The sequence below is a fragment of the Protopterus annectens genome, chromosome 4.part0 (genome assembly GCF_019279795.1).
Source record: "Protopterus annectens isolate FY-2018-M chromosome 4.part0, PAN1.0, whole genome shotgun sequence".
Taxonomy (NCBI): domain Eukaryota; kingdom Metazoa; phylum Chordata; order Ceratodontiformes; family Protopteridae; genus Protopterus; species Protopterus annectens.
In genome coordinates this window covers 1,616,310,998-1,616,336,441 of record NC_056733.1, presented here as the reverse complement: position 1 = coordinate 1,616,336,441, position 25,444 = coordinate 1,616,310,998, and the positions used below count along the sequence as shown (strand labels likewise).

Sequence of the window (25,444 nt, the reverse complement as noted above, 5' to 3'; positions counted from 1 at the left end):
GGATGGTTAGTGTTTCTAATACGTTTAAATACATGGTATGGGTTTCCTGGGTCATAGAGAGGGACCTTTAGCTTGCAAGGAAGTGGTATTCAATTTTACCTATGGTGATTTGAACATGGACCTGCTACAAGTGCATTGTCCTGTTTGAACAGCCTTGAAGTATATTCATTTTTGATGTAAATAGAGACACCTCCATCTTTAGTCCCTGCCTGTGAAGTAGCTGGTCTAAATGTGTGGAAGGCATTATAACTTTGCGCTGTTGGTGTGCTGTCTGCAGCTTTAAACCACGTCTCAGAGACCGGCCAGACATCAGCATTTTCTAGGGTAAAAAGAGCTCCCAGGGAGGGGAGTTTTTTTGTTGAGGCTCCTAGCCTTGCTTAATGAATTTGTATTTTTCATCTTCGTCAAAGATATCTGAGTTTAAAGAAGTGTCTAAAGTGTTCACATGCTTGTGTAATGTTACAGTAAAGTTATTTTGCAGACTACAGTTGTTACAGAGCATATTTCACAAAGTACAGTATTTTGAAGAGTTTACTGGCATTTGAATGTTACATGGTGGTAGCTCGTAAGAAAAGCTCAGATGACATCAGAATATGTATTGATCCACGAGATTTGAAAAAGGCACTAAAAAGACCTCATCATCCAATACGCACAGTTGAAGAAGTCACAGCCTTGATGCTAAATGTCACTGTTTTTTTTTTTTTTTTCTGTCCTAGATGGGAAGAGTTCATTTTGGCAAATTCAGCTCGACAAAAAAAATTCTCATTGCTCACTACTCTCGGTACTCTGTTTGGCCAGGTACATATTTTTGAGAATGCCATTTGGAATAAATTCTGCAAGTGAGGTCTTTCAGCATGCAATGGAGCAACTTTATTCTTGGTATCCTTGTGCTGTTATGGCAGATGTCGGAGGTCAAGGTGAAGCAAAGCATGAGAGAAATCTCAGAAAAGTGAAAGGGCACGTCAAGTGAAGCTTAAGCTCAAGTCACAGAAATGCAAATTCAAGCTACAAGAAGTTACTTATGTTGGTCATTCATTTAGTAGTACAGGCCTATGACCAGACCCTTGAAAGTAAACAGCCTTTCTCGAGATGCCAGCTCCAGACAATGTTCAAGCCCTTCAAAGTTTTCTTGGCATGGTCAGCTATCTAGGCAAGTTCATTCCAGACTGGAGCCAACTTTCAGCAAATTTTAGAGAGCTGACATGTAAGGATGTAGCATGGTCTTGGTTAGAGCAAAACCAAAGAGCATTTGATTTCCTGAAACAGAGGATTGCTAGTCCATCGACTCTCCGGTACTATGATATTCACAAACTAGTTACACTTTTTCCTGTGATGATTCGAAATTTGGTCTAGGTGCAGTCATTCTACAAGAGGATCAACCTGTTGCCTGTGCATCGAGAACCCTTACCCAAACTGAGATGCAGTATGCCCAGATCGAGAAAGAGCTTTTGGCAATTGCCTTTGCATGTTCGATGGTCCATGATTGTTTATGGTAGACCTATCCAGATCGAAACAGACCACCAACCACTATCTTGAGAAAGCCTATGCATTCATTCAGCTCCAGACAGACTGCAGCACATGATGCTAAGATTGCAAAAGTATAATTTCAGTCGTCTACAAGAAAAGCAAACTTGTTTACCTTGCTGGAACATTGTCCAGATCACCCAGAAACACCACAGAATAGCATGAGAACGAGTACCTTGATCTTGAAGTCATGGAAGTGAGAAATTTTTCTTCCACACGTCTTGAGGAGTTGAGAGATCACACAGCCACTGATCCAGTTTTACAAAGGCTCAACCACTTTATCAGTCAAGGATGTCTGTCAAAGCAATCTAGTTTACCTTGAGAAGTACAACCTTATTTTCCATACAGAGATTAGATATTGTCTGTCAAAGGTATAGGTTCATAGGTTGATACTAGGCTATCGACCCTAGGGCCTATGCAAGCCTAGCCATAACAATTCCCTGGATATATCTTCCCACAATATTTACTTCACCGGACCTTTGTCTAGCAGGGCGACTGACGTGATCCCCGGAGTGAATTTCCTATCTCCCATCCAATCGTAAAGGTTCCTTTTGAAGAGTGCCAATGAGGCGCTCTGCTTGACATGTATGGGCAGTCTGTTCCAGAGTATGGGGAGTCTCTGGATCAGGAACCTATCCCTCCAGCATGTTTTGTTCATTGTGATGACAAGGTTTAGATCTCTGGAGCGTGTGGCTCTGAGGGATTGGGATTTCTTTAAGTGTAGCATGTCCAACAGCTCAGGGTTTGACATGGCCTTCTATGTTAAGCAGAGATCGCCTCTGAGTAGATGATATGCCACAAAGTATAGCTGGAGTTTTTTTTAGATGGTCAGCGTAGGGCATCTGCTTTAGGCCTGTGATTCTTTTAGTGAGGTATTTCTGCGGCCTTTCCAGCTGTTGCAGGTGTCTTGTGAGGTACACACCAAATGGGGCGTTGTACTCTATAATGGGTCTAATGAGGGATGAGTACAGTGGGACAATGACCTCCTTTTTTCTGGATGAAAAGCCCTTGTGAATCATTATTTATCATTATGAAAGGTACAAAAGTAATTGTTTCAAAGTTCTTGAAACAAGAGAATATTAATATCTTGTATTGTGGTCACCAAAGGAACTCTACCAAAGGAAAGGGGAAAGAGCTAGTGTTTTGGCCTTCTGTGTCACAAGACAAGACATAGAAGGCCAAAAGTGAGAGAGAACTTTCATCTTGTTCCGTGTGTCATAATAAAAAGCCAGAGCAACAGAAGGAACCACTTCAACTAAACCAGATTCCTGAACTACCTTGGTTGACAGTAGCCACCGACATTTTCGAGTGGAATGGTCAGCATTATTTGGTGTTGGTAGACTCTTACTGGAATTGGTTCGAGATTGACCTACTTCTCAACCTAGCATCCAGTACTGTCATTACTAAGATGAAGAGTCATTTTGCAGTACATGTAGTCTGCACAGTTATTTCTGACAATGCCACACAGTTTACAAGCCAACAGTTCACATATCTGTCTCATCAGAACACGTGGTGTCCTCAAATGTTAAGCGCTCATGAGTGAAATATTTAATGTCATGAGGAACTGATTTCTGTTTGCATTGATTTTATCTGGTGAAGAACTTCTTATGTTATTCCTAGTAGCACAGGGCTGGAAAAGATCCCAATTTTCCAGATGCTTTAATCTTTTTTTGAAGCTGGTAGTATGTTAGGAAACCATTTTATTTCCATGCCATTGCATGAGGAGTATCAGACATTGCAGACGGACATGTTATCTGCTAGTTTTATAAGGTTATGTGAAGGGTGAAGGGATGTCTTGGAAAGCATATAGAGGACACAAAATTCTATAGTTGAGATTAATCACGTCCTTTTGTTTGCTTGAACAAAAGTGGTATCTTTCTAAGCTTGTAAGTATATTGGTAGTTCTGCAGTTACAAGCTGAAATGTTCTGCTTGGTACTCACACTCAGAAGTGTAGCAAAGGTGTAGGGGGTGTGATCCTAAAGGGATTGGATTTTTTTTTTTTTAATAATTGAAATGCTGAGTTCTACAGTAGGCAGTTGCCTTTGTTCATGCCTGCTCTGTTTTACCAATCCACTTACTTTTCTTTCTTTTTTTTTTTTTTTTTTTTTTAGGACTTTCCCATTCTTTGCCAGACATGCCTTGGAGAAAATCCCTACATTCGTATGGTAAGAAATACATGTGAAGATTTAGTTGTTGAAACACTTGGTCACATTTGAAGGTTTAGTCTGTTGGAATATTTTGGTCTCATTTGATGATGAATGAGAACAAATTTAAATCATTATAATATGTTCTTCATTCATCTCGTAAACTGTCTCCATTTATAGTGATAAGTAGGTGAGTGTTCATTTTCTTTAGAGGTACGTGTTGCAGTGATGGCTTCCTTGCTGTGGGCAAGGTAGTGGTATTGAGGTTACAAAGTTAAACTTTGCATGGAAGTTTGAACCTAAAGAAATGAACACACAATGTGTACCAGGAAACTGTTTGATATCTGGTGTAAATAAAGTTTGTTCACATTTCTTGGTGCCCCCATCTCAGTTTGCTATTTTAGGTTCCCTGATTGCTGTCATGTGAACAAAATGACACCGTTGCAAGGCTGCAAAAGTTAGTTTTTGGTTGACCAATCGTATGAATAGTATGAATTTGTTGAAGACTGAATCAACCCTTCAGTGGTACATCTTGTCTGAAAAAAGCTATAGAGTAGAATAAATGTCACCTTAACTTTAATTCAGTGATTTTAATGACTTTGAGTTTAGGGGGTTGTAAGGATAAAGTTGCACACACAGAAGTTCAGATTTAAGCATTTTGCTTACATAAATCTTATTTTGGCAGTGGTGGGCTTCATCTGCTGCATCTTTGGAGAGAGAGTCTTTGATTTCTGGTATGACTGGCATATCCTTGTAAGCTCATAGGTAAATACTAGGCTATCTGCCATTTTAAGCCTAGACATTTTTCATTTTTGTGCTTGAAATAACCTATCCCATTTGTTTATTGATTGACCTTAACTATCCCATGGTCAGTAGTTGCATATTACCCCTAATAAGAATAACTGGGATCATAGCATAGATAATTTGAGGGAACCTATGCATGGGATAAAGCATTTAGGAGCTGCCTATGTCCATTAGTAGCATGGAAAGGGGGGCAGTCCTGAGGTAAATGTTGTGGTTCCCATCCATAGATATAAGTTGTGCTTGAAAGTGGACAGGGATGAGCTTTGTTTTATGTGGATGAAGAGTCTGTTCCCCAGGAGTGGTGTCCTCTGCGAGATATACCTATCTCTCCAAACCATTCTGTTGATGTTGAAGAAGAGGTTTAGGTTTCTAGACTGAGTATTTCTGAAGCTACTTGTCTTGCTGATGTGTATTAACTCCATTAAGTAATGGGTTAGGGGATGCTTTCCATGAAAAAGGAGGTAAAGTCTAAGGGTGGGAACTGACAAGGTGTAAATGGCCCTGAAGTCCAGTTCCCTTGTACATTCTATGAAGTAGTTTATCCTTTCTGTGTGTACTTTGCAGTGATGCTGATGCCTCATTTTTATACTCTTAACACTATAGAAAAGGGCATTGTATCTAATTTGGATTGTATGTGTTTGTCTATATTGTTATAGAAATTTTCAGTTTACGATTTGGTTTGCTGAGCTGCACTAGTGTGGAATAGAAGCTTGTGATTTTTGCACATTTTGAATCTACAAGCTAGCATGCTATTTTATTTAATTGTTTCATTCATTCTTGGGACTCGATTCATCCTGCGAGTGAATGATTTAGGTCTGAGTCTTAGGAAAGTAGAAGCCATTTTCCATTGTTTGAATGCCAAGACATTGCAAATAGCCATGCTTTTTTGTTTCAAGTCTCTGGTATGTCATAACAGCACCCTTTCTCTCTTCTTGCCATGTGGAGTTCTGCTTCTCATTTCATTAGTGAAGATGAGACTCTGTTTTGTAGTCATGTAGCTTAAGTAAGTACGTCACCAGCAGCTTGTCAATCTTGAAATGTGATTATTAATTTATATTAATAATACCTTGATTTTGTGGAGCTTGTCATTCTTGAAATTTGAGTATTAATTTATATTAATAATACTTTGATTTTGAGGGAATGCTTTTGTTTTTTTATGATAGTTTATTCAGAGAGTAAGTGAATGATGGTTTGTTCAGAGCGTAAATGACCCTCTAAGACCCTCACCTAGAACAGGGATGATGGGACCCACCCCCTGCAGCCAGGCCTGGCTATGGTGTTCAAAGAGGACCACTTGGTCATTAAGTGGTCCAAATGGTTCAGGAAGTCAGAGGCTGGACATCTTGTAAGGAGCCACTCTGTGGCCTCACCATTCCCAAAGTGAAGCATGTCAGTCAGTTGAAATATGTGATGTCAATCCACTGACAGGCAGAAACAGGTTTGATTGCAACAGACTATACATTGTCAGTGGAATTTAATTCTTGAGACACAGAATGTAACATCAGTCTTGGGAAAGGGGCTAGAGTTTGTGTGCAAGATTGAAAAGATGTAACTAAGTATATTCTTTCTTTCTTGTGCATACAGCATTTTTTTGTGGAGCAGTAAATTTAAATTCAGGGGTGGCCTGTCATTTGTGAAGCTGCCTCCCAGTAGAGGCTGTCCTTGGGTGTAAGGAAAGGGATGTCTTAATGCAACTGCAAGTTACAAAAAGGAAAATTCTGCCTGTTTGTGCATACTGACCTTAACAGCTGTCTGTAGTCTTTTTTTTTTTTTTTTTTAATAAAAATCTTTATTGCATCATCACTTGTGACATAGGCAAATTTTACAATTATATAAAAGCGATCAAACTGTATTAACAAGTTCATGTTTACAAACATATTTCACATATATTGCAATATAAACCATCAATTCCAACACAGGGAATTGTACATTTCTATAAATTAAAGCAATCCAGACTGTACATTTCTGTAAATGAAAGCAATCCAGACTGACACAATTCTAGTTGCAAGCATTTTACATCACAAACTATACTGATACACTCCCAGTTGCAAACAGTGTCAGACATTACATAGCCCATTTAAATCCTCCTTTCTTTTAAATGGCATTCCTCCCATGTAAGTATTGTTCCCACAATTCCCATTTTTTCTTATGTCTAACAATCTCATTTCCAGTTGTTTTTCTCTGTTACCATACTCACTACTTGTAGTGTAGTTGGTTTAGATTTTGATTTCCATGTTATAGTAATTGCTTTTTTGGCAGCCACCATAATTAGACACAGCAAGGCTTACCATGTCTAGGCAGTTCTAGTTTTGTTTTATAATTCAGAAAAATCATCTCTGTCATCACACCAATCTGCCCACCCGGCATCTCTGACAGTGCATCCTTAAAGTCCACCAACTAACTGCACTCCCAGAAAATATATTCCCAGTGACCTCTTCCCCATCACACTTCCAACATTTGCTGTCCAACTGGCAAAACTCTCTGGAGTCTACTTGGGGTATAAAAATATCTGTGCAAACATTTCCAAGCAAAAATCCTAAATGTTCTAGATTTTGTTGCATATTTGGGAGACGTACATGTATCCTCCCATTGTTTCTTTGTGAATTGCTTATCCAGTCTGTCTTCCCAGTCCTTTTTAACCTTCTCTGATTCTTATAGTTATCATGCAGTATTTTGTATGCTGTACTAATTATTCCTTTTTTAATAGCAGCTTCTATTCTAGATTCTACTAAAATCTCTATCATTGCTAGTCTTTCATTTAGGACTCTCTATTTCTTTCTGTTTGCCAATACTCTGCTATCAATCCTTGATAGGGAAGGAGATCTGTAATCTGCAGTCCAAATAAATTCTTAGCGTCTTCCCATTCTGTCATCTTTCCTTCTCTAGTTATTTGCTCCCAACACCTTGGTTCCTTTGCCAGTTTTCTCCAATAAATTCCAGCTCCCCTATTGCCTGTATCCCTAATTGCAGTCATCCCTATTCGCAGAATCTCCTTTCTGCATTCCCTTGTTGCTGAGTTCTTAGGATACTTTTTGCTACTTTATAGATATAATATTCTGTATGATTGTTATTCTCCTTAAAGGCCTGCAGCCAAAATCCCAAGCTCTCCTTTTTTCTTGAGCTTCCCACCGTTTCGTCACCATCCCTTTCCACTTTAAATTATAGTTTTCTGCTTGTGCTATGTATAGGAGTCTTGACTGTGTAGCTCTGAAATACCCCTTCAAATTGGGTAATCCCAATCTGCCCTTTTATACTGAAAGAATCAGCTTATCCCACTTGACTCTCACCATCTTCCCCTCCCAGATAAAGTCCTTCAGCTCTTTGTTAATTGCTGTCCACAACTTCTCTTCTGGTTGAAAAAAAAATATGCCTGACCTGTGTATAAGATTAATGGGACTAAAACATTTCAACTGCTTGTATCTTACTATCCATATTCATATAACAAAGCTTCCATTTTCTCAGTTTTTATATTATCTTTTGTTTACTCTCTTCCCACATATCTTTAGCTGCCACACCAGAATAATTTTTAATCCATACTCCTAAATACGTTATTTTATCATGTCCACATAAATATGTTCATTTACTGAACCAATTCATATGTGTGTACATAATTTACTGCTATTGCCTTTGTTTTAGCTTCATTAATTTTGTATCCCGAAAAGATTTGAGCTGTCTCAAAATGTTCCACAACACTGTAATGCCTCTCTCTGGTTTTGTCAGGTATAAGATAATATCATCTGCAGACAGAGCAGGCTTTTCTTGACCACCATACCAATTATATTCGTAAATGTATGAGTCCCTTATTTTCTTTGTCACTGGTTCTAAATATGATGCAAATAACAAAGGGGAAAGAGGACACCCTTGCCTGGTTCCTCTGCTCAAGCAGAAAGTGTCCGAGAGGACCCCACCCACTTTAATTTTCACCTCTGATCTGTCATATATATCGTTCTAATCAACTGTATAATTTTTTTCAGGAAATGCAAATGCTTCTATTGCTCTGCTCAAAAGTCCCATCTTACTCTGTCAAATGTTTTCTCTGCATCAAGACCCACCAGCAGCAATGTATTTTCTTACATTCTGCTTCACTTTGCATCATCAATTTATGTTAATGTTGTCAAATGTTTGCCTCCATTCCGCAAAGCCACATTGATCCACATCTATCAATTTTGGCATTACATTTACCATTCTTTTTGCCATTATAGCCATGAACACTTTATAATTGTGGTTTAGTATTAAAAGGTTTACCTTTGAAACATTGGAAGTCGGCTTTACAACAGCCAGTTGGGCGAACCGTAAAGCCGAATCCGGGCTGTCGAACATCTCTGAATTTCGAAACTCAGCAAATCGAACAGCAGATTCGCTGAGTTTCGAACTCAGATGTCGAACACACACTGTAATGCAGGGGGACAAGCCCCCCTGCACCCCCCACACTTTAATATTCTAACTCCGAGGTCGCACTACAGTGGGGAAGGGATCCATTTCCCGATCCCCACTATAGTGCACTCCGCACCCACAATGCTGAATCTGCAATGAGCGAAGGTCAATGTGCATTCGCTCATTGCACATTTATTCAATGCATTTTTTATTCAGCTGTGAACTTGAAAATATACTTTCGTGCAACTGTCTTTTGACAAGTTGCATTTCAAAGGTAAACCGTATTAAAATGGGCCTGTATGAAGCTGGATCTGATCATAGGAAGTTACTAGGCTATTGGCCCTGAGGCCCTTACAAGTCTAGCCAAGAATTTAGCCCATGTTCCAACAAGTCTGCACCCTATGCCACTGTCCAGCTGGGACATAGGTGGAATTCCAGGTGTGTATTTTCCCATGGGTCTGTTTTCTGTTCCCTATCCAGTTATCCAGGTTGCGCTTAAAAAGGTTTAATGAGGTACTCTGCTTTACATGGAGAGGGAGCCTATTCCACAAAAGGGGGAGTCTCTGGGGCACAAATCTGTCCCACCATCATCGTATTGATGTCACAGACTAGGTTGAGGTCTCACGTGCGGGTTACTTGAGTGGAGCTTGACTTGTGTATATGCAGCAGTCCCATCAGGGCAGGGTTTGAGATTGCTTTGTATGCCAGAGAGGGGTCATCTCTGAGGAATCTGTAGGAGACTGAGTAGAGGGACAGGGCTTTTAGCCTGTCTGTGTAGGATAGATATTTGAGACCCTGGATTCTCTGGGTGAGGAATCTCTGTGGTCACTCCAACTGCTGCATGTGCTTTCTACATGCCGAAATGGGCATTGTATTCAATAATCAGTCTTATAAGGGAAGAATACAGGGATGTTATGACCACCTTATCCCTGGATGAGACACCCTTACTAATGAGGTGGGCCATGTAGAAAGCTTTCCGTACAATGGAGGCAGTATGGTGGTCAAAAGTCAGTTTGCTATCAACCTGGGTTCCAAGTCCTGTATGACTGATTGCGTGCTTAGTGCCTTATTATCAATGTGATAATTTGTGGGAATGTCATTCTCCCCAAAAGGAATGATGCATTTTTTGGCATTCAGTTTGAGGCCATGTTTCTGGCACCAGTCATTTGTTTGGGTGAGACCTTCTTGGAGGATGTCCACATCACTAGGGGAATTGATGACCGCACCCAGCTTGCAGTCATCTGCAAACTTAGTCAGCCATAGCCTACTAGATTTGGCCTGCACCTCTGAGAAGTATATCCCAAAGAGCAGAGGCCCCAAGACCGATCCCTGGGTTACACCGCTTGTTACAGGTCTAGTATCGAAGGCCTTGGCCAGGTCAGGGTAGGCGGTGTGCACTGTCTTACTTTCGTCTATGGCCTTGGTGGCTATCTCAAAGAAGTCGACCAAATTTAACAGGCGCGACTTCCCTTTGACAAAAGCAAACTGTGTGGGATCAAGTGTCTGGAGGTTGCCAATGTCCTTGTTAATGGTCCGTGATCTGCTCCATGGCCTTGCAGATCAGGCTAATTAGGCTGATGGATGGGTCTATAATTTTCTGGATTGGTGGATGCTCCACCTTTGTGCATAGGCATGACAGTAGCGGTCCTCCACTTGGCTGGGATGAAGCCGGTACTCAGGCTTTGGTTGAATAGGGTGCCTAATGGTGCTGCAGATTCCTGCTTGAGTTCATGTAGGATGCAGCCTGGGATGTTATCAGGTCCCATGGAGGCTGTATTTTTTTGCCTTTGAGAGGGCAGTGATGACTTGCTCCCTAGAGATAAGGGGATGGGGGCAGGTACTGGGAATGTCCTGTTTACTGATGTAGGGATAGAGGAGTGAAGTTTTCACTGAACCTGTCTGCCATCAGGTTGGCTGTATCTACAGGATTTGTGTATGGGGTGTTCTTGACCACCAGTTCTGAGCAGATCTGGGTGCTTCCCCTGAGATTGCAAACATATGTGAAGAAAGCCTTATGACTGTCTTTAGCGGATGTGGCCATTGCTTTGGAGGATTTCACTAGTGCTCTTATTTGCTTGTTTAGTCTAAGGAGAGATTGCTTCCAATTAGACACCTGTTTCTTCTTGGTCCTGGACAGCAATTTTTTTCCTTTTATTATAGAATTTATTTATTGTAGATGCCCACCAGACCGGTTTACTCTTCCTTGAGGAGGATGTTTTTGTCCTGTCTGGTACACCTGATTCCATGCAGCTGTATAAATGCTCATATAGTACTTTGGTGCAAGTTTGGACATATGTGCTAGTTTCTGTGGAGGGAGAGGGGGCTTTGAAGCTGTTTATACCTTCCCTCAGGAGATTGTCATCAGATTTGGAGAAGTTTTTTTTTTGTTTGACCCTAGCTGGGGGGGGGGGGGTAGGAGGAGATGGTGACTTCGAAAAATAATTGCTTTGTAGTCTGATCTTACCAGGGATGATGACACTGTGGTGATGCTGCAGTGGTTACTCATGTTAGTTAATACCAAGTCCAAGATGTTTTCACCTCTTGTGGGGGTGTCAACTAACTGCTCCAAGGCATTTGTATTGATGAAATCAAGGAATCTCTGGGCATTTGTGTTTTGGCATGAGTATTTCTTCCACTCTGTGGTTTACCCTCTTTAGGTATTACAGCTACCACTGCTTTGCTCAGGAAGTTGGTACTTCTCCTCCTTTTAAAATACTGTTAAAAAAACCTTCCAAATGTTATCAGTTTTTCCCTCCTAGCCTCCAAATATCCACAGGAATACCATCTCCTCCTGTGGACTTTCCTGTAGCTTGGCTATACATCACATTTCTTATCTCATTCCCTCCTATTCTGTTAGTAATTGAGCCTCATCTACCTCTAACTTTGGTGTATTTAATTCTTCCATAAACATTTCCATTTTTTCTTGATTTCCCTATTTCTCTGCTTTATACAGACTTTTATAAAATATTTGAAATATTTCTAATAACTCTACAGGATTTCTTGTTACCTTCCTTGTTATAAGCTCCCTAAGCTTTGTGACAGCTCTTTCTACTTTCTGTTGCCTGAATTATTGTGCTAAACGTTTTTCTGCTCTAGTGTTATCAAAAAACAGTTGCTTAACAGCAGTCTTTCTAAACTCGTGTATATTGCTGAGGTAATTCCTTATTTTCTGCTTAGCATTCTGCAGTTGATCCTCCTCTTGTTCTGTGAGATTTCCTATATTCTGCAATACTTTAACATTTGTCAGTCCCTCTAAATAATTCTTGTTACTTCTTAACCATAGCTCCCTTTCTTTTATTTCCACCCTATTTTTAATCTCCACCTTAATTTTATCCCACACCATAGCTATATTTTCAGAAGTAATTTCTATCCCCTTGAATAGCTCCTGAATAATCTCCCCTACCCATTCCTTAAATTCTTCCCTTTTCAACAGAAGGGGGGATAGTGCCAGTGTCTCATTTTTATTTCATTACCCTGTGTTTTTACTTTAGTTATTATTGGCGCATGGTCTAAACTAGTTGTTGGGTGCATATCGCGACCTTAAATTAAATACACATGTTCCTGCAAAATGTAAATTATGTCTAGCCTACCCCAATTTTTATATCTTTGGGAGTAATAATGTAAATTCACTCCAAACTCCTGTTACTGAATTCACATTTTCCATGACAAATATTTTCGTAATTTCTTCAGAAATCTACCCGACTTTGTTGTACTTTACCTTCTGGGCCCACCAGAAGCATCTTCATTGCTGCAAATCAAATTCCACTCCCCACCTATAAGTAATATTCCTTGCTGAAAACTGATTATTTCTCTCAGAATTTTCTTAAGCTCCATTATAGCACTTTTAGGTGGAATATAAATGCATGCCAGTGTAATCATTCTCTCTTGTCAGTGGCTCATTAGGACTACAAATCTGCCATTATTATATTTTTGCCCTCTTCTATAACTATTGGAGCTCCCCTTGCAATTAACATAAATACATCTGTTTTCCTTTGTCCCAGATATTCCACTGAAAAACCTTTTTGTCAAATTCACGTCTTCATTTCTTTCCAAGTGTGTCTCCAATAACATAGCTATTTGCATTCTACATTTTTTAATATAGTTCACTATTCTTTTTTTTTTTGTATTTAAATGTCAATTCTCTCGCAAAGACATTGCAGAAAGCATCATTGTATTAAAAACCCACAAACACAATAAAACCATAGGCAAACAGCTCTACAGTTACTCTATTTCTAATTTCTATCCTTAAGAACTATACCTAGTACAAAGCGCTTCAAAAAGTCCTTAAAACTTCCTGCTTAATGAGAGGACTTGGACATGCCATGACCCAAATAAACACCCTTTCTGTACTCAACCCCTACCAAGATCGCTTCTACTAATTCTCTGCCTTCCCCGCTGCAAAAAAATTTACACACGCAACTATTCACTCAACTAATGCTCTACTCATAACTTCTCTTTGCTCAGATTCTCATCTGTGTTTGCAATACTTAACCCATTTCCTAATCTTACTGTGTACTAACACTTAAAGATTTGCCTCAAAGCTATTCCCAGGATTCAGCATACTCTGGGTGGTGTGCAGGAATAGTGCAAGACCTGCTGCATGCAATATGGCCGACGAGCGATCCAGGAATGAGCTCCCGGGACGTGCACGAGTGCTTCTACACTATATTCCTGCATGGACACCACTGCTGTATGCTAATTACCCCATTTGCTGGTGAAAACCATGCAAATGAGGTGAATTAGTGATCCAGGAAGCAGGCAGTCGTCTATGCAGGAATAGTGTAACCTGCAGAAATGTATTCGGTTACTAACCGAATACATTTCTGCAGATTACAAAACGGCGGCATGACAGCTCCAAAGAAAGCATGTATTCAATGTTGTAGGCATGCCAATGGCCAAATATATGGCCATTGGCATGGGAAATAGTTGCAAAATTAACTTTTTTTGGCCGATTTCGGCAGTTTAAGCATAGAGCAGCAGTGCACAAATGGGATTGGCCCGAAAATAAGAAAGTTGGAAATAAGCTTTTAAACCCAAATCAGCATTTTGCCATGCTAGTCAATGGCATGCATAAGACAAACATACCAGGGAATAGTGGTTGCTAAGGGGGAAGGCTCAGTTTGAGTGTAATAACTATGAATTAGCATTCTGTTTTATGCAAATGAGGGGATTGGAACTGAATCACAGATTTCCTCTCAGTGTTAGCTTGCACCCAACCGTGTAGGTGCAGCAACACCATGGTGTAAGTTGATGACCTCGTAAGGGGGAGTGTCATGCATGCTGTAAGCTAATTAGAGCTCTGTGGCCCGTGTTTGCCCTTAGCTAAGCACAGCTAAGGAAGGGGTGTGTGTCTGAGGCTACCTAGCAGTGTTTACATTACCGAAACGGGTGTGCACGCTGTGCACCGGGTTTTAAACAAAAACAAAAAAAACAAAAAAAACCCCCAGGAAATGGTAGCTCTGTTCACATCTGAGCACTGGGTATGCGCGGTGTGCCTAGGGGCTTAAATAGGAAGGCAATGGGAAGGGAAAACAACAGTAGGCAGGCAATCAAGGAGAACTAGCATAGCTGGCAGGTGAAATGTATCAGAATCCGCCAGTTACACAGGCAGCAGTCCAGCCCAGCACACTACTATAAACTATGCAAACACCTTTCACTCTGGTTTTTCCCACAAACTCTACACCACCGGTGTACACAGATGGGGAAATTTTACCTGCCAAAACTAATAAAATGTTAGGGGCTGCTGTTGCTCTCATACATCAGTATGTGGAAGAGACTGAGGGTGGTGAGGATGTGAATGCTGACGACCAATCCACAGTGAGGAGGAGGAGAAGAGTGTACATACCCAGGGTAACCTACCAGGGGCTACATGAGCTGGAGATAGTGGAGCGCTATAGGGTGGACAGGGACATTTTACAGCAAATTGTTGAGCTGTGCTGGCCATGCCTCACACACACAACCAACAGAGGGGAACCCATCCCAGTGGATACCAAGGTATGTGTAGGGTTAAGAATACTAGCCACAGGTACCTTCCAAAGGCCAACTGGGGATATCATGGGGATCTCACAGGCATCAGCATCCAGGGTACTCCACCAGTTCCTGGATGCCATGTCAGCACATACTGGTGAGCACATATATTTCCTCAACACCTGTGAGGCATTGGCCAGCAATATGTGTCTCTTCCACCGAACAGCAGAATACCCTGAGGTAGTGGGTGCTGTAGACTGCATGCAAATACACATTACAATACCACCCAGCGAATGGGGTAGGGTCTACATAAACCACAAGGACTTCCCCTCCATCAGCTGCCAGGTCGTGTGCGATGCCCAGGGCATTATCTTGAATGTGTGTGCTGGCAGCCCTGGAAACTATCACTACTCCCACATCTGGCATATGACACAGCTGTACCAGAAATTTGCCAGTGGGGACATCGCATATGGCCACATAGTGGGGGATACTGGTTACACACTGGAGCCGTGGCTGCTGACACCCATCAGAAATGCACACACCCCCGAACAAGAACTCCATAATGAGGCACACGCACAAATCAAAATCATAATAGAGCGTGTGTTTGGGATGCTCACGTCACGGTTCCGGTGCCTGGACATATCCGGTGGAGCCTTGCAGTACTCCCCAGCTACATGTACACAAATTTTCATTGTGTGTGCCATGCTACACAATATGATCCTGCGGAAACAGCTGCAGCAGGAACAGCATGGGGCAGGGCCACACAGCCCCTCACCATTGCCAAGGCCATCACAGGCAAAGAGGGACTCTGAGGAGGAACAACCTGAGCCTGCCCATGTAGGCAGAAGGAGGCGTGTCCAGTATTCCCAGGCTTTGGCAAAGAGGCAATACATAGCACATATACTGACATGGTAGGGACCCAGGGAATGACATCTCTCTTTGACTTGACTCGCACATACAGTAAAAAGAATGCCAAACATGACACTACCTGTGGTTTACCATGTATAGGGAGTGTACTATGTGCATCCGACATAGTCATCCATCCAGCACCATCCTCAATACTGGCACAGCCAAAAGGTAAGTCAGTCTTCCTATCAATTGCTGAATGGAGTAGTATGTTCTGCTTGTTGTAGCTATGGTATGGATGTGAGCATGCAAGGGAATCACGTGGCTGAATGGGATGACAGCAGATAGTGGACACCTATATGGGCAGCATGAAATCCGTAACAAATACTGGTGTCAAAAAAATAGGCAGTACTAGACAAGGTGACACATCCAATTGCAGTACATGTGGTGGCCCAAATGTGTGTCCATAGGACACACACATGCATGTCAGTGAGGCTCACATACCCAACACCAGCCTCAGCCAGCAGGACACGTGTAAATGACCATAAAGAAAGGCTGTGCTAAGGCCTCCAATTGAAGGCAGTGGTGAACAGCCCCCCTCAGACTACAACAGGTCTGGCAGTTGTATGTTAGTTCTGAAGAGTGAGAAATCTGAAACTGAAATGTAGGTAAATAAAACCTAAGATCCGTACTTTACTGATATGCCTCTAGTCTGCATGATAGGTCAGAATACAAAATGAAATGGAAGCCAGCAGAGTACCTGAAATACCAGTACAGTCATAGCAAATGTTTACAGTTGTCAGCCCCCCCCCCCAAAAAAAAAAAAATCCTATGTAGAAATGGAGTAACATGCATGTGTGGGTTTAATAACAGTGAAGATAAGATTACCTAAGCTGGCCCAATTTACAGGATAGATTGTTGCATGTGTACAATATGTAGGGGTCTGTGTGTTAGGTTGTTGTGTGTTCTATATTGTGTGGAAGTGGACAGCATGTAGGCATGGAGGGTTGTGTCTTGGTGGCCTGTAGCCAGTACTGTTGATGACAGGGCCATGTTCTGACAACTGCAGTGCCAACCACAATGCATCTCAGCAATACTCAGTTCAGCAGTCATCCATACTCACTGTCCAGATGTTAGTATCTGTCACCATCTGAAAGATGGACATGCCATGAATGTGGGCCCAGACATACACACAGTACACAGGTGGAAGTACCCTAGACAGAGTACATAAAATGTAACTGTCAACTGCACACATCTTTGGAATTGTACATACAGGTTATCTGCACATTAGTTGTCTGTGTAGTATGGAATACTGCTGTAGTCTGGCCAATCACTGGCAGACCACAAAAGCCACAGTTATGAAGTAATGAGAGATTGCCTATGTCCCTGCACAAGGTTGCATAAGGGGAATGTCCCAAGTATATCTGTGAGTCGGCTGCAAGAAGCTTCCATATCACACATGCACTCAGCTCACCCCACCATCAGCCACAGGTTTTTCACAGGTCATATGTCTGCTTTTGGGAATAAGTATAATATGATCCCCACTTTTGTATGGAATACCCACAGAATGCAGCATGCTGAAGAGGTGTCCCATGCAGGTGTGTCCCTAGCTGTAAGCAGCACCCTGCCAGCATCCAGACCAATAGATTAATATGGACAGGAACTATTGCCATTAATACTACGCGCACTTATCCTGTCACCCCAGGGGAATCCAGTGGCTCACAGCCTGGGAATGTAGGAGTGACAGAATGCACTGGCCTGCTACAGATGGCCTGCATCATTACCAAATGCCCTACAGTCCTCTGTCAAAGGCCTGTGCCTCACCCGTACTGCCAGTGTATGTTATCTCATGGGGTCCCAACTAGCAACATAACACAGTCCACAGAACACAAATGCAAGGCCATGTTGACAAATCCCAGTAGCATGCCCACCATGTCCTACTGCATGAATTGTGGACCAACCCCTAAATACTGCTGGGATGAAGGGACAACTTATAGGGATACTTCTCAGATATTGCTCGCATAGTGTTAGGAAGAAGATAGAATAACAGAGTGGGGGGCTGTAGAACATGGCCGCCATGGAGTGTGTGAAGTCTGAAACTCTGATGTGTGCCCCATACTACCCCTGCCTGCAAACCCAGTAATGGGTGGCTACAAACCTGCTTGTAAATCACAATGTGAAGGGGAACTGACCAGATGTATGACCCTGCCTCTGGGTAACCTGGGTGAATTTGTACAGCTGAGAGGTATGGCCACAGCAGCATATGGCCATTCTGTTACATTGATATGTGTACAAGCAGGGGATCCTCAGCCACCACAGTACCAAGGTGCTGGACCATTTACACAGACCCATCAGCAAGTGTCTGCAGCTACCCCTCCAGAATGGCGTGAATGTGCAAGAATATGTAGGCTGCAGACCACAATACTGGACACAGCTTCATTCATCTTGTATTTTCCAGGAAGTAACTGTGATCAAATAGGTATATCTGTCAGTAGTTGATGACATAATACAACACAGTGTAAAACAGCACATATGTCTGAATATCTCTGCTAACACCAGCCATGTAACACAAGCTGCACAGACACAATAGTTACAGTATCCCACTATCTTTCACCCATTGTGACTCCATATTGTCAACCCGTCTACAGATATCCTGCAGAAACAGGTTGCTAGCTGTAGGTGTAGAACACCAAATCCTGGACTGGAGTACAACCTACCTGGGAATGGATTCACACAATACAGAAGGTCATACTGGGCATGCTCCTACACTTTGAGAAATGAAGCCCATGTCTGACAACAACAGTGGACTGTAAATATCTGTCAGTCACAGATGTCTGTGCACACACACCACATTGCACACCATTCATGCTTTGCACACACATTGGCTAAGAATACTCACACATATCCAAGGCCAACACACTATAATATGTCAAACATACGCACACAGGGATGTAGGGAAGAGAGAGACAGTGACAGAGAGATTTCCATCATGAGGCCTGTCCCACCCGCCACACATCCAGTTGGCCAATATCACATGGTGTGCTGATGTCAATCACTGTAGACATTGCTTTTGGTAGCCTTCAGATCTATAGTGTCTGCGGTGCTTGTGATAACTGTGTAACATGATAATACAAATCAGTATTCATGTAGCATTTGTATACCCAGTCCTGTCAAATATAAAGTTGTGTGTGACTGAGTGTTGTGTGCGTGTGTGTGTTTCCAGAGGAATGGTTTATGGCCCATTCCACACATTGCACTTCCCATTGCCCATGTTAGCAATCATACTGATGTCATTCACCTTGAAATAACCCTCTGGCCAAGTCTCAGCTCCATAAGCGCCGTGGTGCTTGCAATAGCTGTGTAATGCTATAGTGTAACATACTAGTTAGGTAGGAGTTATAATCCCAGACATGGCAACTGTGAAACTGTGTGTGTGTGTGGGGGGGGAGATGAATGATTTTGAGGCCATTCACAGTCACTACACCTCCCATTGTCCTACTTTAGCAAGCCTGTTGATGTCAGTCACCTTGAAATAACCCTTTGGACAAGGGCCAGCCCCATAAGCTCCATGGCACTAACAATAACTGCGGAATGCTATAGTGTAACATGCTAGTTAGGTAGGAGTTCTAATTCCAGACATGGCAACTATGAAACTGTGCGTGTTTGTGTGGGTGTGTGTGTGTCTTTAATACCTGATATTATGGACATTCACACTTACTGCTCTCCTCTTACCCCTCCATTAGCACTGCTGCTGATGTTAGTCACCTTCACAGATACCTTTGGAGAGCTCTCCAACATGTAAGCTCCATGGCACGTGCCATAAATATGGAACAATGTAGTAGCAGTAAATACACAAGTATGGGTTTGAATCTCATCTGTGGCAGGTGTTTGTATGTGTGTACCTGAAAGATTTTGGCTCCATTTACACCCAATACACATCTCAGAGCCTGGCTTTAGCAGTCCTGCAGATATCATCCACCTTAGAAGTACCTGTTGCCAACCCTAAACCATGTCAGGTAAATGTGTAACATAATGGTCCGTAAAGTTTGTTAGATAGAGGTTTGAACCTCACCCCTGGCAAATATAAATATATGTTTAGGGTAAAATTATGTTTGGGATCTTTCACCCAGTACATCACCCAATGCCAGTATTTACAAGGGATGGTGATGTTCCTCACCTTAGTAGTACCTTGGGACAACATCCATCCTATAAGCTCCGTGGCGTATGTTATCCAGCAAGTGAAAGGACATGGCACCCTGTTCCATCCTCGCAGTAGGCAAATAAATGCTTAACAGTGGCCCTTTTGATATGTTCCCCACTGGATGCCTGCAACAACTGTAGAGTCTGCAAATGAAACCCACAAAGGGAATACCATTCCTTATACACATGCCCTGTATGGAAAGATGCCACTAACTCCACTGAATACCTGTATCATGCTGTCAATGTAGGTGAAAGCACAACCTCAGTTCTATAGCCAGGTCTCACCAAATGAGTTCAGGAATGCTACATCAGAAGATAACAATATGTCCACACAACATGCCCCAGAGACCTCAAGTACACTTCCACACGTCAAAGACCATGCGTGTGGGACATGTGCACAACCCAAACATTGTCCATGTTATGGAATATAGATCACATACATGGGAAGCAGTGCACATCACTGGCCACTCAATAGTAACCCAGATGAGTGGCTGGTGAGTACAATACCCACCCCTGGGGACCACTCCAGGGACTACACCCCTGGGCCACACTGGAGACTATTGTCATGTGGCCTGATGCCACCCCTGGGGACCACTCCAGTGACTTACACCCCTGAGCCACACTGGAGACTGTTGTCATGTGGCCTGATGCCAAGGTATTCCCTTTGCCTAGCCTTGTACAGCCTTCAGCCCCATTCACCTACTACACACCTGTGAACCAATGAACCTATGCATCTCAGTACTGGCAAGTGTGTGTGTGTGTGTGTGAGGAGATTAATGATTTTGAAGCCATTCACACTCACTGCACCTCCCATTGCCCTACTTTAACATGCCTGCTGATATCATTCGCCTTGAAATAACCCTGTGGCCATGTTTCAGCCATATAAGCTCTGTGACGCTTCCGATAATACTCTAGTGTAGCAAACTGGTTGGGTAGGAGTTCTAATCCTGATTCTGCCAACTGTGGTAATGTGTGGGTTTCCCTGAGAGAGAGAGAGTGTGTGTCTTCGTTTGACACCTGCTTTTGTGCACATTCACACTTACTACACTTCCCTTACTCCTCCTTTAGCACTGTTGCTGATGTTACTCACCTTCAAAGATATCTTTGGACAGCTCTCCAACATGTAAGCTCCGTGGCACCTGCAATAACTGTGTAACACTGTAATAGCAGTACATAGGTAGGGGTTTGAAACTCAGTACTGGTAAGTGTGTGTTTGTGTGTGTGTCATCAGTGTCCTGTGTGGGTGTTGGGGTGATTGTGTAATGACAGGATCCATTGCAGTGTGGGTTTTGCTGCATCATTATATTGAGGACCTGTATGTCCCAATGTCCACATTACAAGGTCAGCAGTTTTCAAGCACTGTAGAAGTTGTTGTAGACATCGTCAACCATAAATGTGTATAGCTATATGCAATTACTATGAGACAGAATGGATTAGTAAACAATATAGGCAACTGTTATAATACCCAGATACCACTCTCCACCCACAGATCATACCCAAACACGCTTGCCTCTTATCTCTCTTTCCCTACTTTTCTTACTCTCTCCCCCTCTGGCAAATGTGGAAAAGTGCATCTGTTTTGCATAGGCAGCAGCTTGAGTTTTGTAAGTAATGCTCATGATCAGCTGATGGCCTGTGCACGTATTGCAGTCCCCCACTTGCTAATTGCACGTGGAACAGCTGTAGTATCATTCCTATAGCCAATTGCATGGAAACACACTCCTATAACTAAGCACTTCATGTGGATGTTGGCCCTTTTCCTTCACTGTGAGCAGGAATCCATGTGGGTGTTTGACAAACAACATCACAGAGGGTATTTGAAAATTCCTCTTTTAACATACACTGTGGAGACAGGCCAACAAACTGGAAGGGGATGTTCCAGACATGGGGACAGAATTTAAGTATTGCTGTTCTACATTTGAAGTAATGTTGGTTTAACAGGGTTTGTGTGGATATGACTGTTCTACATGATCTAAAGTCTGGCATGACAGTGTTATGTGGTTGAGGAAACTCTCACCTGTAGGGCTATCTGCAGACTGGCCAGAGTTTGGACTCTTACATGTGGTGTGCTACTCACACATTTCCTATCTTTAGAAATGCAGTAGCATACTCTGATTGCAGTCAGTACATGGTGACATCCATGTGAGTTACTGACTTCATATCCCTCAGAAGAGATATGTCACAACAAACCCTGTTACACCAGGAATTTTCTCAGTTTATCACAGCAATATGTCAATATTGGCCCTGTATATGGCCATGTGTTTGTGCCTCTGTCCTCCAAGTCTGTCACTTTTTGTCCATATGTCATGCAGTAAGAGGTGCATATGTACAGTATATCATTTACTGACATCATACCTGATAACAAGCCAGTGGGATATGAGACTGCTAGACATGTTATGTATAGTAGGCCTTCTATTTGAGGACAAAACTTGGACATTCTGTTGTAGTCTGTACATTAGTGAGGTCTGTGTACTTATGGTGATTGTTGACAGTGTGTGTATTGTGAATATGTTACTTGGCCTGTGTACAGACTGTGGTAGATGTCATTGTTCTTCTTCTATCTGATGTTGCATGTTGTTCCAGTTTACGGTACCTTGTCAGCGTATATATTTGTACGGCCAGACTGAGACATGTTCCATACCACAGTCAGGCATCAGACTACACTGTGTATTGGGCCAGTATATGTAGGGTTAGTGTGTGAGTGGCACTTATGAGGATGGTTTTGTTCACACAGTCCATATACTGTTCTATTAATTAGGCTTACCGTAATGTGACTGTGTTGAGATTGGTTGTGGGTATGCACTTTCAGACTGGTGTCTGTTACATGTCTGTAGTGCCTGCTATATTTGAAAGTACATGTGTATTCCCCCATAGGAAACTTGGGTCAGTGTTGTGGCAGTCTGCCTGTAGTTTGCACAGTGCTTTGTGACATGCCTAGCAGCTCAGTGTATTTACCTAGTGTGATGTTATCTCCAGATATTTGTCAGATGTACTGTTGCCTTTCAACCATAAGTGTTGTGTATTTCTGAAAAAACAGTGAGATGCTGTGAAGATATGTCACTAATTAGTGGGAAGTATGTGGGCTTGGGACCTCTGCTCCTCCAGATAATATGTATTAGGACAGACAGGAGTGTGTGAATGCATCAACTGTGTGAGCTTATCTATTTCAGTAAACACTTGTAGTAGTCAAAGCAGTTGTTCACTACTGTTCAGTAAGTGCACTGAAAGATATATTTGAAAAAAAAAACAGCAAACATCTTCACAGCTCCGATGGCTTAGTGGTTAACTGCTGTGACTATAGTGTACAGGGTCCTGGATTCAAGACCTGCAAGGGCTGTTTATTTTGATGCTAGGCAGAACAAGGACTGTTGGATACAGAGTGGTTAAGGCAGTTTTAAGCAGGTTTGCGTGATGGTAAGCAGTGTTAACATGCAGGTAAACGAAAAGACGCTTACCAGTGTGCAAATCTGTTTAGGATTTACATTTAAGCAGTGCTTACTCCTGCTAAGCATTACTTAGCCCTGGTAACCAGTGATCACATTCCAGTCTAATGAAATAGCAGGGTAATGACATCTTTAATAAGTGTATTTAATTCCATGTACATAGCATGCTTCTGTGAGCTGTCATTATAGTAACAAGCGGTGTGAGTATACTGTATGGGACACCTGACTATATATGGCTAGTACAATAATCTTTTCTGTTTGTATGCGTTTCATACATGGGTAGTATCCCAGATTATATGCAGTCACATTTGCATGTATTGTATCATTACGTTACTACTGTTAACAGTGCTTTCCCAAGTAAGAGTAGATTGCCGATTGTAGTACTGGAACCATACACCCCTGCATGCAGAGCTGGACTCTGAGTACTGACTATCGTGTTCTTTGTGTGTGAGCTGTATGTTATTAAGTATTTGCTACTGGATATTGATCTGATATGTGGATATTAACTGTAGACTACCATGTGTATAGGACATGTCATTGAGGACTGCTGTCATGTAGTAATGGCATACTTATCAGTGTTAGACATCTATCTGTCAAAACATTCATCCTAATGCATAACCTGTTGGCTAGCTGATTTCTGTCTGTCCTCTGTACAGATGTCAGGTATCCATCTTGGCTGCTTACAGGCAATCTATGCTTGACTGACACTGACATATCTGCCCAGCTGTGATATGAATGCCACAGCTAGGAAACCCCACCCTGTATACACCACATGCCATGGATACCTCAACTAGACTACAACAGTCAACAGAACATCCTTGGGTACAGGTCTCCAACCCAGACACTGGCCATTTTATGTAATATATGTTGCATACATGTCAATTGGAGCACCTCACTGGCCCTCTGCAAGAGAAAACCAGATGATTGGATGTTGCATTTAACTGTCACCCTGGGGATCATTCAAGTGGCATCAGTTGGTAGATGGCCTGCTTACAAACGTCATGTGGCATGGTACCACTGTACCCACATCCCCTACTCTTCTTATCTCTCCATGGACAGTATCCTGGTGCACACCTAGGAACACCTGCACCTATGGACCCCAGTACTGACAAATGTGTCAGTGTGCATTACTGAGAATAACAGTGTCTGTGTGTTTGTAAACTTGCAGTTGATAATACCCTGAGGGCCTTCTTGCGCGCTACACCCCCCATTGCCATAGTTAGAAATGACTGCTGCTGTAATTGACATTAAATGTACCTGGTTACACTCTTCAATCTATGGTGTATGTGTGCGAGTGTGTATATTTGTAGGATACAGCATTTTGAGGCCACATTCTCCAAATATAATACACCTTGCCATACATTGTAAGGGACAGTGATGTTGCTGACATTAGGAGAGCCATGACAAACCCTCACCCTACTATCCCTTTGGCATGTGCAGTAAATGCATATCCCTGTAGTAGCACTGATTAGATAGACAAGGAGTTGTATTGCAGTCCTGGTCAATGTGTGGTTGTGGGTATGCCAGAGCATTATCATGGGTTTCAGTGAGTAAAATATCCAATGTAGGGTGTGGGTGCTGGGTATACTGTCTTTACGTCATGGTTCTCCCAGTACATGTCCCAAGGTCCACTGTATGAGTACCACTGTCACCATCAACCATACAGGTAACTGATTACACTATCCAGCCCATTGATGCATGTGCTGTGTGCAAATTCTCTGTAACAGAATGGACTCACTGACAATGTAGTTAGCACTGATGAACCCAGGTTTCTCAGATGTGTCTATGACTGATATATGTTTGTCAGTGTGTATATAACAGTATGTCATACGATGTATTGTTCATTAACACCCAGTACATCCCCCATTACCATACTGTACAAGGCCTGGTGATGTTCTTCACTTAACAAGAAACTCTGGACACACCTCATCTTGAAAGCTGTGTGGTGTGTTCAATTAAGGCCAACACATTAGTAGCAAAAAGTACCTAGGTAGGGGTTCTACTCTGTGTTGCCAAGTAAGTGTGTGTGTGTGTGTGTATGTGAAGGGATCTACTTCACTTTGCAGAAAATACATGCTCCAGGAGATCATTTGTCCGAGAACTGACTGGCTAAAGCTAACATTTCAAAGGAATTATCTTG

The 25,444-nt window shown here is 42.2% G+C and overlaps 1 protein-coding gene across 1 annotated transcript in view; it reads left to right on the top strand.

Annotated features, from left to right (window-relative positions):
• Positions 1 to 25,444, top strand: part of RBM22 (RNA binding motif protein 22) — a 770,819-nt gene that overhangs the window by 62,200 nt on the left and 683,175 nt on the right. Inside the window, exon 2 of the mRNA XM_044069395.1 lies at positions 3,638 to 3,691. Coding sequence (XP_043925330.1) covers positions 3,638 to 3,691 — 54 coding nt within the window. The remainder of the gene's footprint in view (positions 1 to 3,637; positions 3,692 to 25,444) is intronic.